At 53.2% G+C, this 13,664-nt stretch overlaps 1 protein-coding gene across 4 annotated transcripts in view; it reads right to left on the bottom strand.

Annotated features, from left to right (window-relative positions):
- Window positions 1–10,751: 10,751 nt before the first annotated feature.
- The window catches only part of PCBP3 (poly(rC) binding protein 3), a 241,354-nt gene continuing 238,441 nt past the window's right edge, over window positions 10,752–13,664 (bottom strand). For all 4 annotated transcript variants that reach the window (XM_081800930.1, XM_081800927.1, XM_081800928.1 and 1 more), the window contains 2 exons: window positions 12,427–12,596; window positions 10,752–11,494 (listed from right to left, as the gene is read on the bottom strand). In XM_081800930.1, coding sequence (XP_081657056.1) covers window positions 11,458–11,494; window positions 12,427–12,596 — 207 coding nt within the window. In that variant the 3' untranslated portion in view covers window positions 10,752–11,457. The remainder of the gene's footprint in view (window positions 11,495–12,426; window positions 12,597–13,664) is intronic.

Genomic DNA, 13,664 nt, shown 5'->3' with positions numbered 1-13,664 from the left:
ATTTCGAGGGGTGATGGGGCTGGTTTGAATCTTGAGGTCTGGTGCATTTGTCAATACTCACAGAACTCAACATCACAAAGAGTGGATTTAGAGAAGATAAGCTAAAAATAAAAATTCTAAAAGTCAGTGTCCTGAGGCAGGTTAGGAGTCGCTAAAAGGCATGTGTAATAATGCCATGTATGAACCTAGATTGGCCCCCATTTCAGAGACATGCAGCCACACTCGACATGCTGGTGACAAGTGGGGACAGCTGAAGATAGATGAGCATTTACCTTAAAGATAAAACTGTCAGTCATTTTACCTGCAAAATGGGCATATTCAGGAATGGCAGAGAATTGCCGTTTGGGACATGCAAGCTCTGGCAAGTCCAACAAAGAAGAGGGACATATTTTATGGGGAAGAAGGAGGAAGTTGGGAGGGGTTGTTTTGGACGGAAGTCCACTGGCGAAAAGCAAGAGTTCAGGGTGATGACGGTTTCTCGGTTTCCCGATGGCCGAGTTTCAGGGGTGGCTGATTTCTTGTAGGGGATTCCGTGAACTTCTGCTGTTGGGGCCTGTCGCGGGTGATTCTCTCCTGCGGAGCGTTCTTCTGTGGGGTCTGTGATTCTTCCTGTGATTGGGGTTGAGTGGCAGGGCCCCCTCCCAGCCTCCAGACTCCGCTTAGCTGAGGTTTACTTTCATTAATTCTCACGCTAGAAACTATATGAGCTTATAAATTTCTGAGCTGTGATGACAAGTCTGTGTTTTTGTAAGAGAATGCCCTTGTTCTTAGGAGAAAAGGAGATTCACACTGACACATTCAGGGGAGCTGTGTCAAAGTATCTGCAAATTCCTTTCAAATAATGAGAGAGAGAGGGAGAGATTCACAGATAGATGCAGAGGCAGAACTAAAGCAAACCTGGTATGGATGGTATATGGGTTTTCATTATATAATTTTTCAAATTTTCTGTATGTTTTAAAAATTTTAATACAAAGTATATTTTTTAAATGCCATGGGAAAAATAATTTTAGATAGGTCTTAATATCTGGGACTGAAATTAATTCTAAATTCCTAAGCAAAAATAATTCCATAGCGTTTTCCAATTACTCCTTCCAAGCTGATGGATGTTCTCCCTGTTAATAGGCTCAGCATCTGGAAAGTTCTAAATACCAAAGCAAGAATGTGTTTTGCTCTCAGTCTTGCTTCTGTCCTTGGCGCTATACTGTGTGGGGCTGAGCAGGAAGCTTCTGCTGAGCTAGGGTCTTGGCAGCAGTGGGTCCTCAGCCTTCCCTGGGTGGAGTGCGATGGGGCAATCTGAGCCACATTTAGAGCGCAGGGGAGGGCCCGTGCCCACCCTCCCCCCAGCCACGAGGCAAGGTATGACACCCCTTCCCACAGAGGGGGACCTGGGGGCTCACAGGGAAGTGAGAAAGGAGGGAACTGTTGGTTTTGACCACTGAGTTGACCATTAAGTTGACATCGAGCTGCTTGAGTCTGAGAGCCAACAACCTTCCTGCTGGGCACTTTCCCCGGCTGGCACCAGCTTGCGGCTCGGCCCCCAGTCTGGTGGCAGAAAGGAGTGGGCAAGGGCATTAGGAAGAGGGGCCCAGGGAGCCGAGCAGCCCGTCAAGGGTGCACACCTGGTGAGCACCACGTCTGGGTTGGGCACACAAGCTCGTGTACAACCCACCACCCCATGCCCGCTGGGTCCCCCACGTCTAACGCCCGCAGCCTCCCAAGAATCAAGAAGGGGGCACTGGTCCCACGGTGAGGAGCGCCAAGGTGAGCATTGCCCAGTCAGGTTTGGGAGGCCTCCCACCAAGACCCACCACCTCAGCCAGGAACCCAGCGAGTTTCTGAAGGTCAGATCCCAAGTGTTGGGGAAGACAGCACGACTAGCTGCTTCCCACTACTGTGCAAGCCCTGGGCTGGAATCAGAAAGCTTCTCCGAATCCTTACGAAACATCGTCCATCTAGGCGAAGGGATCTGACCGGATGTAAGACCGAAGGCAGAGTGACTGCCGTCCTGCCTTCCCCCCGCTTCCTGTGTCCCAGGAAACCCTGGGTCTGGTCACCCCCCGCCCCCGCCCCCCCAGCAACATGGTGGCACCTGGACGCCGATGCCCCGCCCAGGCTCCTGAGGGTGGTAAAGGTCTCCCAGTGCCTCTCAGGTGGAGACTAGAAGTTAAACAATAATCCTAAACATTTTCCAAGTCTTCAGGAGACACAGGACGGGCCTCGGCCCTTCACAGCGGGCCCCGTCCCCGTGCCCGGAGAGCCTCTCGGAGACCCGACCTGGACAGCAGCGAGGGGCCGCGGTCAGGCTCTGTCTCCATCTGTGGAGTGAAGAGAAGCGAAGCTGGGGACAGCCAGGAACGCTAGGAAATCTCGGGATGCCAAATATAGGGGCTCCTACTTTGCCTAATGGAGGCAAAGCTCTGCTCAGGCGAGACTTGTTTTCATCTGTCGCCGTGGCAACACACCCTTTAATCAACTGAACACAGCCGCCTCTCAATCCTTTCAGCACAAGACTTCTTGTTCCTGCCAAAATTAGTTTTGCCCGACTTTATGCTGTATGTTTGACCATGCTGTGCGTTCTCGGACCAAAGCCGCAAGCCGTCACCACCTGGGGCACCGCACTCCACAGTGTGGCAAACAAGCATGGACCTGCGTCTCAGACAAGGCCGGGGTGCCTGGCGTAAGCTGTGGTGCTGGTCTGTGGCCCTGCCCCAACCCCAGCCCCACGGCGTGGCTCCTGCCACCGTGGCTGTGCCTCTTCCCCTTGGAAGGGTGAGTCTCCCTGCCCCTCATTCTCGGGCAAGGGCAAGGGGAATTCACCCCAAGTTGGAGGGAATTAGGAATCGCCAGGGCACAGCGCTGTTTCTCAGCCTCCTGCCCAGGTTGACCCCCTCGGCCTGGCTCACACCGGAGCCACGTGCCCTCTGTGGACCATCCACGTCTAGGGACACATCCCAGGGTTACATCGGGGGCCGGCGCACACAGCAAACACACGAGCCAGGAATGTGGGGTGCTGCCCCCCGTTGAGCTGCGGCGTGTGTCATGTGTTTCCCCAGCTTCCGTTGGTCCTGTCAGTGGAAACACCTAAACAAGTGAACTGACACTTGGCAGCAAACGTCCAGCCACCCCGTCACCCCTGGGTCCGCCAGGGGATCGGGGCTGGCCTGTGCCTGCCACCCCCCTCTCCCCGCCGACCTTCTTGCCCTCCTTCCCACTGTGTCTACAGCTTACGAGACAGAGGCGCCGGCAGGGTCTGGTGAATCGCACGTTTGTCCCGAGGGAGGACCTCCTGCCTCCTGCACAGCCTCACATAAAGGGGGCGGGTGCTGACCCCAGACCTTGTCCGTCTGGGGTAAGAGGATGTTCTCAGGCTCCTAAGAAGGTTTAATCCACTTAATACTAATATCTTCACTGCCTTAATTTTTTTTTTAATCTAAAAATCCTGCCTCCTGAGGTTTATACAACAACCATGAAGTTCCCGAGCTGGGACAGGGCAGCTCACGGGAGGCAGAACCCCACCAAGAGCAATGAGAAAAACTGGATTTAAAAACCACTATCAAAGGTACTAGAGAGGTCCCGAAGTGGCCCAGAGTGGAGGCGCTGCGGTCCTGGGGAGACGGGAAGCCTGCGGAGGGGAGGCTGGTGTTCTATGGCAGCTTCCCCTCTGGAACCGGGGGCTCAGAGAACAGGCCCCACTTCGTCACACTGGCTCTCCCTTCAGGACGTTTGCCAGCTCTTGATCCTCACACAGCAAAGGCCAGCCGGCCACCCAGAAAGCCGCTCAAACCTGGGTGGGGCCTTCCAGAGCCTGGTGGTGCTGGGGAGATAATTCAAGTTCAAAACCTGCCGGGGGGAAGGGCCTTGGTAAACAGCCGGGGCCGTCAGCAGGGCGTCTGAGGGCTGTGCCCACGTAGACAAGTCTCACAAAATCTCTAACCCGTCCTCGCCAGGCAGAGCCAACCCATCCCTTCTCTAGAGGAAAACGCAATCATCCAGCGCCGCTGGAGCCTGCCGCCCACCACGTTCACACGCGGCAGGTGTCTGACACTGTCAAAACCTATCAGGGACACCAAGAACTAGGAGAAAAGACAGACATGAGAAACAGACGCACTGGGGTTCCAGAGTCTATGGTTTCCGGACAAGAACTCTAAGTGCACTGTGGTTGAAAGCCATAAAAATTATCGAATGGACATCTGAGAATTGAAAAACACAATGAATGAAGTTAAGGACTCAAAAGATCAGTCTGACAGCAGATTAGACCCAAAGAAATGAATGATTTCCAAACTGGAAGGAGAGACGGGCGCTGGAAAGAGAGAGAGCAGAGAGGGAGGAGGCTCGACGGGCAATGTCGAACACGCTCATCAGCGTCGAGGCGAGGGCAGCTGCCCTGCATCAGGGAAACAGCCCTGGGAGCGAGGTGTGTGGCGTCAGGACAGGTGGGGAGTGCAGGAGAAACACATTTTGAATGGCGCAGCGTCAAAGCCAGGGGTGGAAAACCCTCCCAGGCCCAGGGGTGTAAACGTGCGAGCTGCTCCCTGTCCAAGGAGACGCCCTCCCCCGTCTGGAACATTCCAGCAGGGCAGCAGCGTGCGGGCGGCACGTGGGCGGCTCACACGCCCGCGGTCCGTGGCGCAAGAGGACCTGACGAGCAAAGGACACCCCGAGAGATGGTGTGAAGAGGCAAACGTTTTGGGGATAAGACCCCCACACACGTCAGTTAGTGGCCGGAAGCAGCCATGCAGCCGCGATTTAAAAAGTGGTCAGCACTGCTCTTCATCAGGACTTCACACACGTACACGTCAGCACGTGTATTTCCAGAATGACTCCCTGGCTGCAATTCCAGCCGAGGCCGAACGTCGCCCAGAGAAAAAGGCTGGCGCAGGCTGCAAAACATTAAAGCTTTTCCTGTAAGAACAGGAGCCAACAAGTGACGGTCAAAGACCACAGCGGTACAGACGAGAACCGTGCTGAGAAAATAGAGGACGCTCGAGTAACAAGAGAGAAGACAACGAGGGGCATTTTCGCGACGAGGACACAGGCACGACGACCAGAGGCGCAGCTGCGCGGGCTCCGCGGGGACGGGCTTCGTCTGACGGGGACGCACCAGCCCCACGCCGGCTCAGCACGGGTCAGAGGGTTCACACGGCCTGCAGGCGCGTCGAGTCACCATGTTTACACCTGAAACTAGTGTAATGTGTGTCCACCGTACTTCAATCAAAAAAAAAACATTAAAAAAAAAAGAAGGCAGTTTCATTTTACAAAACCACGATCCCAGTAATATTTTTCAGAGATTTCAGCAATGGACAAATGAGATGCTTCTCAAACAGATAATTGTAAAAAACTAAAAATGGTCAGACCATGTTGAGATCCCAACTGCCGTGCTAGGACTGATGGCTGCCAATCCTGTTTTCTGTGTGAACCGTGTCCGAGGCGGGGGGCTTGGTTGTGTCGTGGCTGTCGGACTGAGAACCCTCACATGTCAGGTACGTCCACAAGCAAAAGTCTCCGCTCATCCGAATGACACAGACGTCCCAGAGGACGCACTGGACGCAGAAGGAGCGTTGGGGTTGCTACAGTGACTACATGTTAAAGAGGTTTATCTTCCAGGGGCATGATAAAAAAAATGGCAGTTTTCAAGTAACAGAAATGAGTAAACTATCCCTGAATTTGATACAATTTGTCAGAGCCCTCAGAGAAATGTAAACATGAAATAAACACCATGATCAATTTATTCAAAACAGTTTATGAAGAATTAATCAAAAGAATGGGGAACGTCTATAACATGCAGTGGCAAATAAAACAAACCAGGGCACTTCCGCTTCTTACTGAAACAGAACAAGGAATGGATTCAGCCTCCTGCCTCAAACAAAGAAAAAAACAAATACAGAAAACAGAGTACACGGAACAATGATTTTCAACACACTGGACATGGGCAGCAAAGGGGAGTGAGCCCCACAGCTGTCCCCGTTGGAGGCCTGGAGCGTCCCTGAGCGGTGGTGTGGACAGAGAGAACGAGACCTCGCCAGCCACCCGACAGACCGGGGCAACTCAAGTCGGCAGGACAGACAGCAGGGAAGGACAGAGCTGAAGGGAGAGGCCTTGGGCCGCATTCACAGATCCGTCAGTGCATGAGTGTAAGGAAGGTACTCAAGAGAAATGGAAGAACCATCTGGAAGGATTGGAGGGAAGGGCAGCCTAGTCGCCCCTGCAGAAAAGATGATGAACTTGAAGGCATCTCTGTAAACTGTCAAAATGAAATACTCAGAGAAAAAAGGGTTAACAATAAAAAGAGCAGCAGGGAGCTGGGGACAACTCAAGGCATCTCATAGATGTGTGATTGGAGACCCTGAGAGAGAGAGGAGGGCATGGGGTGGGGGCAGAAAATATAGCTGAAGAAATAATGGCTGAAAACACCCTCTAATTTGGTTTTCTTTTTTTTAAGATTTTATTTATTTGAGGGAGAGAGAAAGAGCACGTGCACACAAAAGCAGGGGGGAGGGGCAGAGGGAGAGGGAGAAGCAGACTCCCCACTGAGCAGGGAGCCTAATGTGGGGTTTGATCCCAGGACCCCGGGATCATGACCTGAGCCGAAGGCAGACGTGTAACCGACTGAGCCACCCAGGTGCCCTGAACATACCCCCAATTAGATGAAAACTGTGAACCCCTGCAGGACCCCGAGCACAAGCCACAGAAAACCACACCAGGGCACGGCGTACCGAGATGCTCAAACCCAGCAATACAGAAAATGCACTGATGCATCCCCCGTCTCACACACAGACCAAGACAAGGCCGGCTGCAGGTTTCCTATGGGAAACAAGGCGAGTGACTGGGCAGTGGAGGGACATCTGTAAAGTGTCGAATAGGCCAAACCCAAATGAACCTGTCAAACTACAACTGCGAACCCAGCAAGAGTTCTCTCAGAAACAAAGATTGAGGGCGCCTGGGTGGCTCAGTTGGTTAAGCGACTGCCTTCGGCTCAGGTCATGATCCCGGAGTCCCTGGATCGAGTCCCGCATCAGGCTCCCTACTCAGCGAGGAGCCTGCTTCTCCCTCTGACCCTCCCCCCTCTCATGTACTCTCTCTCTGTCTCATTCTCGCTCTCTCAAATAAATAAATCTTAAAAAAAAAAAAAAAAAGAGGGACGCCTGGGTGGCTCAGTCGTTAAGCGTCTGCCTTCGGCTCAGGTCATGATCCCAGGGTCATGGGATCGAGCCCCGCATCAGGCTCCCTGCTCAGCGGGAAGCCTGCTTCTCCCTCTCCCACTCCTCCTGCTGGTGTTTCCTCTCTCGCTGTCTCTCTGTCAGATAAATAAATAAAATCTTTAAAAAAAAAAAAACTTATAAAAAAAAAAAGAAAAAGAAACAAAGATTGAGTGCAGATCTGTTCAGACATCGGACGCCTGAAGGAGTTCATCGGGAGCGGGCCATGCGACGAGCAGTGGTAAAGGACGTTCTGAGAGCAGGACAGTGGTGCTGGGCAGAAATCGGAGTCTGTACACAGAAACGAAAAGCACCACAAATGGTAATTATGTGGGTGGGGAAATAAAAAAGATTTTTTCTTATATAATCTCTTTTAAAAATATAAGAATGAGTTTTCATACAAAAATAATGACACTGTACTGTGGAGTATATGACCCGTGTATACGTGAGATGTGTGACACAGTGTGAAGGCCAGGATGGGAGAGAAGACAGTACACGCCCAAGTCTCTAAATCCCTGTGGAGGGTCACTTGAAGGTGGCCTGCGGGAAGTTCATAAACCCAAGTTCAAAAATAACAAAATAAAGGGTTATGGCTAAGAAGCCAACATAGGAGATACAAGGGAATCACAAAAATGTTAAGTGAGTCCAGAAGAAGTCAGAAAATGAAGGAAAAAGGAACAAAGAATATGGGGGACTGATAGAAAACAAACAGCTATGTGACAGACTTAAATCTAAATACATTAATAATCACGTTGAACGTAAATGGTCTGAGTATCCCAATGGAAAGATTATCAGGTTGTATTAAAAAATCCAGACCTACAAGAGATTAACTTTAAATACAAAACACAAATAGCTTAAGAGTAAAAGGATGAGAAGATACCCTTCAGATTAGCTAACAGGATGAGGAAGGTACCTTAAATTAGCTAACACTAATCTAATGAAAGCCGGAGTGGTTGTGTTAGCATCAGACAAAGTAGACTGCAGACAGAAGGACCCTGCGAGAGATAAAGAAGACCATTTTATAATAATAAAGCGGCCAACTGCTCTGGAGGACATGACAATACTCAACATTTATGCACCCAACAACAGAGTTTCAAAACAAACAAAGCTAAAATGGATAGAACTTCAAGGAGAGACAGACAAATCCATGCTACGCTGTTGCATCAGTTGTAAGATAGAAGATTAACACACACAAATCCATTTTTTTCTATAAACTAGCAATGAACAACTGAGAACTAACGTTAAAACATTTAAAGCAGTATAGAAAACATGGCACACTTCAGGATAAGTCTGACAAAAGATCTGTAACCTGTACCTTGGGAACTTACAAGACCCTGTGAATGAGACACACCTAAGTGGAGAGAGGCACCTGGCTCACGGGTCCAACAGCTCCATTCTGTTAGGCTGTCATCGACCTTCAAATTAATCAGCAAGTTCCACACCATCCTAATCAAAACCCCAGCAGACTTTTTGTGTGGAAAATAAGCAACTGATTCTAAAATTCATATGGAAATGCAAAAGGACCTAGAACAGTGACAACAACTTTGAAAAGAAGAACAAGGTTGGAGGAGTAACACTACCTGATTTCAAACTCATTACAGGGCTGAAGCGACCAGGACTGCGCGGTGCTGGCATAAAGATAAACACATGGATCAATGGAACAAAACAGCTCAGAAATAGACCTGCACATCCATGGAGACTGATTTTTGATAAAGGTGCAAAGGCAATTCAGTGGGGGAATAAAATTACAAAACTTCTAGATGAAAATATACAAGAAAATCGTTGTGATCTTGGGTTAGTCAAAGATTCCTTAGATACGACACTAAGAGCAGAACCCATAAGAGAACAAACTGACCACTGGGACTGCATCAAGACTAAACACTTGTGCTATTCAAAGGATGTCACTGGAAGAGCGAAAAGACAAGTCACAGGCCGGAAAGAGATACTTGCAGAGCACGCGTCTGATAAAGGACTCACACTTAGAATATGTAAAGACTCTCAAACCTCATACTTTAAAAAAACACATTAAAAGATTGGCAAAAACGTTGAACACATACTTCAGAAAGAAGGTGTAGATGTCCCATGAGCACAAGGAAGGATGCACGGCGAGCGGCCGCCCCAGGCCCCCTTGGATGGCTGAAGTGACCAAGACTGAGCTGCACCACACGCTGCTGAGGACGGGGCGTACCTGGCCCTCCCGCACACTGTGGAGAGAATGTAAAATGGTACAGCCACTTTGGGAAGCAGTGTAGACAGGTCTTAAAAGGTTAAACATATACCTATCACATGGTCCAGTCGCTCCACTCCCAGCTGTTTATTTACCCAAGAGAAATGAAAGTAGGCATCCACACGGAGACTCGTGTGGGAATGCTCACAGCACTTGTGTGTGAGTGTGTGTGTGCATGTGTGTGTGTGTGAGTCTACCCCACTAACACCTCCTTGCTGTGGTTTGGAGCCACTCCCTGGGGCCCAGCTCCTCACCGTACCAGGCAACCCTTGGGATCGGTGGCACGCTGGGCACCCAGGCACCCTCTTCCTGACTCCTGGTGGGGGTCCTGCACGGAGACCCCGCAGTGCTCCCCAAATCACTCCTGGGCCACTGCTTCCATGTCTCTCTGGCTCAGACTGTGCTCCCATCACAAACCTCAGAGCCCCTGTCTCATGTCACCCCCAGCAAGTTCCAGCTGAGTGTTTATTTTTGGCTGCTGCCGCAGGCCTGCTGCTCACGGGTGGAGAGTCATCTTCCCAGAGCTCAGACCAAGAGCCTTCCTGCCTGCCTGCACCCCCTCTTTCACAGCCCACTTCTGATCTGTTAGCAAGCCTTAGTTCTTCTTCAAGATACTTCTGGAACCCAGTGCTCCCAGCCCAAGCCCCACCTTCCGTCAGTCCCTGCAGCCTCCCGTGCTCAGCTGGCCCCACGGGCTCCACTCCCGGGCCTCCTGCCCTCCTCTTCTTACCTGCACAAGCCCCAGCTGCCCCCTCCACCTGCTCTTCTCCTCCAGAACGCCCACCTCAGGGGCCACACCTTGCCTACCCACGTAGCACTGCACTTCTGACGCCCTCCCCCCCACGGCTTTCTCCTACTTTGTGGCACCTTTTGTTTTCTAAGACACTTATTCAACCCATCCACTGGCCATCCACTGCCCCTGTGCCCGGAAGAAGGCCTGGGTTCACCACAGCCACACCAGCTCCTGGGCCCTGAGCACCCACCCTCGGCCAGGTGGCCTGGGCACACAGGGCACACAGGAAGGGCCTCAGGCCTTTGTTGTTTGCCCTGGGCGAGTGTGGGGGCTATCCACGGTGGGCCCATGTCCCACCTAGAGCTTCAGTGTCCAGAAGAGGCACAGAGGCTTTCAAGGTAAGCACAGGTGAGCAGACAGTTCTGCAGTCTGCAAAAGCAACACGAGAATGACCTTGCAAATCAGACATTTAAAAAGGGTCGGGGAAGAGACGAGATGCTGATCGGTGTGATCAGCCGGCAGGCCAGCCTAGGGTGTGTGTGCGTGTGCACACGAGCCAGTGCGGCTGGGGGGCGCAGACAGGAGCCAGAGCCGGTGAGGGGCAGCGCACAGTATTTATTGAACTACAACGTGGTGCAGAGGCGCTTCCTGGCCAGCCCCCCGAAGACGCCTGGGGGCCCACGTGTGCGTCCCCAGCATGTGACCATTCAGTGAAGTCAGGACTCCAGCACCCCCCACCTCGCCTGCACTCTGACCCAGGACCTGGTCCTCCGTTCTCCCTCCCCTGCCCCCAGTGCAGACCTGTGTGGACATGTGGGCCGAGCAAGCACAAGCTCCGGGGGGGGTGGGGGGGCCGAATCAGCAGGGGGTGCTGGGTGGGAGCAAACCCGCTCAAAGCAACCACAGTTCTAGGCGGTCTAGGAGAGACGGCTTGTGGGAAGTGCTGTCAAAACGTCAAAACAATTCTTAAACAGGTACATGGACACTAACGGACAGTATTTCTAAAATGTCACAGATGGGAGTGCCCCCAAAGCATTTAAAATAATTAACACCGCATGCCAGTGCATGAACACGTGAGCATAAATTAATTCCGAGAGAAGTATCAGGGACAGAGCCTGGAGCTGACACACAGATATAATATAGATCTGCTTCGTTAGCGTGTGTATGTCTATGGCATAGATGACTTGTTAGTAAAGAAAACCTCTATTTATATTTGCGACGAATGGCGGGCGGGCGGTCTGTACAGAGTGTGCGAGCCGGGTGGAGGTCAGGGTTCATGGGTCGGAGGCCATCGGGCAGGATTAGAGCGCACCCATCCCAGTGACCTCAGATGTCAGCCTGGAAGACACAAAGGCACAGGGGGACAGGTCACAGCGTCCTCATAAAACGGGACCAGAAGCGAACAGCTCGCTCTGTGTGTTCTCACAGCCTTCGAACCCACCTCCCTCTCGGTTGTTAGATGTGTGGCCATGAGCTGGAGACCAAAGTGGGGTGGAGGGAAGAGGACCCACTGGGGACCAGGTTGGTGGGGTCTGCCTTCCCTGTCACCACGTCAGGGGTGTGACACTAACCACCTGGACAAGCATCGGCCACCACGACCCTTTCTTCAGCAGCTGCTCTCGGAGGGGAGCCAGGGTCGCACTGCCCACGGCACGGAGGGGAGGCTGCCTCCCACGTCCACCTGGGCCTCCCCAGAGCCCAGCTGATCTTCTGAGTTAAAGAGCAGGGTCTGGCCCCGGGTGTGGTCACACTATGTTCTCTGACACGTCCCTGGGCAGGGAAGCTGAGGCGCATGCTCAGCCCCAGGAGCTCACCCGCCCCTGGTGTACCCCTCTGACCCTCACAGTTTCCAGATTCGCTGCTCGGCAAGGGTCTGGGTGGCAGCGGCAGTGTCTTTACAACCACAAGGCGTGTGAGAGGAGAGTGGTCTAGTAATGTGCTCTCTGAAACCCCATAACCCAGTTAGCCCAAGTGTGTGACCTCGGCCATGCAGCCCCGGCCCCTCTGGAAACGCTCTAGGCTGTAACCACCTCACCGCCCCCCCCAAGAATGTCCAGGGTGAACGGTCAGGTGTGAACGTGTGGAGCGGGTGTAGGGCCCCACGTCTATGTGGAGACTGTCTCCATCACATCCCACCCCCACGCCCAGCCAGGAGAGCGAAGCCACCAGGGAGGACCGGGCACGGTCTGGGCTCTCGCCATGGCGAGCCAGTCCCTCTGAGAGTCTTGTCCGGCCAGCGACACATCAGACAGGGCCTTGTGAACACTCACCTGGCATTGATGAGGTACTGGGCAAGGCTGATGTTGGCTGGGGTCCCTGTGATGGTGATCTGGCGCTCGGATGACCCTTCTGTGGCATTGGCAATTTTGATCTGAGCTCCAGACATCTGTCGAATTTCATTGATTTTGGTCCCTTGGCGTCCAATTATGCAGCCTATTAGCTAGAAAAAAGGACGGAGGACTTCCTTAGAGAAGAGCTCCCCACCCCGAGCTGAGTGCGTGCAGAGCCCTAGGGAGGCCCCAGAGGGAGGACAGCCCAGCCTTGGTGTCCACCCCACTCCACAAACTCCGCCCTCCCAGAAGGACGAGGCACTGCCCATCCAGGAGGCAGGGTGCCAGGCAGCTTTCCTGCTGGGGGTGAGGCTGCGGATGCCCGGGCTCTGCCTGCTGCAGCAAGTCCTGACAAGTCCCAGAGGGGAGGGGCACCCGCTGCGTCACCTCCCCTGGTGTCCTTCGGGGACCTGGGAGATGGGGAGCACGCAGGCGTCAGCACCAGGGCCCTCTTGGCCGTGTCCTCGAGGTGGAGAAATGTGTGTCTGAAGCCAGAGTTTAAAGCTCTCTGCTGCCTAAAACCCGTCTTCTGATGAACTTGGGTGAAGTTCTCAGGACATGTCAGATGCTCCCTATCCTTCCCACTGTGTGGCCTCTGGCCGCCCTGGGCCATCTGAAGGAAGAGGCGGTCATCAAGAATCAAGCAGCCAGAAGGACAGGAGCCAGGGCTGCTCGGGACACACAAGGAGCCACGCGCAGGGCTGGGCTGCAGCCTGAGCTCTAGACCAGCTCTCTGAGGCGGCCCACCCTGCTGGGGGGGGCAACTCGGGCCCCAGAGAAGCCTCCACGGAGGAGGCAGCTGCACCTCTCCATGTTCACTGTGGGCAGAACTGAGTCCCTCCCTGAGCCGGGGCCGCTGAGGTCAGCTCGGAGAGCAGGCACCGAGCAGGGCAGGGCCGGTGCAGCGGCTTCTGAGTCGGTCTCCCCTGGCCCGGGGGGTAAGCAGCCGGGCCGAGAGTGTCAGCAGGGCTAGAAGCCCGCTTCTGTGGGATGGCAAGAGGAAGGAAGCCCATTTACAATCACACACACCTCTGGACCTATTTAATGACACCAGCTCTTGTCCCCGAGGTGACCTCCAGCTTCTCAGTCCTCTCCTTTCCTCGGTTAGGTCAGCTGCCTCACTAGAGTCTCTCCACATGTCCAAAGAAGCCTCCACCCCAGGGCTGCTCAGCTCCCAG

This window comes from Leptonychotes weddellii, chromosome 1 (genome assembly GCF_054177405.1).
Source record: "Leptonychotes weddellii isolate Sample4059 chromosome 1, ASM5417740v2, whole genome shotgun sequence".
Taxonomy (NCBI): Eukaryota; Metazoa; Chordata; class Mammalia; order Carnivora; family Phocidae; genus Leptonychotes; species Leptonychotes weddellii.
Note: the sequence above shows the minus strand (reverse complement) of the source record. Positions and strands in the feature narration are given on the sequence as shown.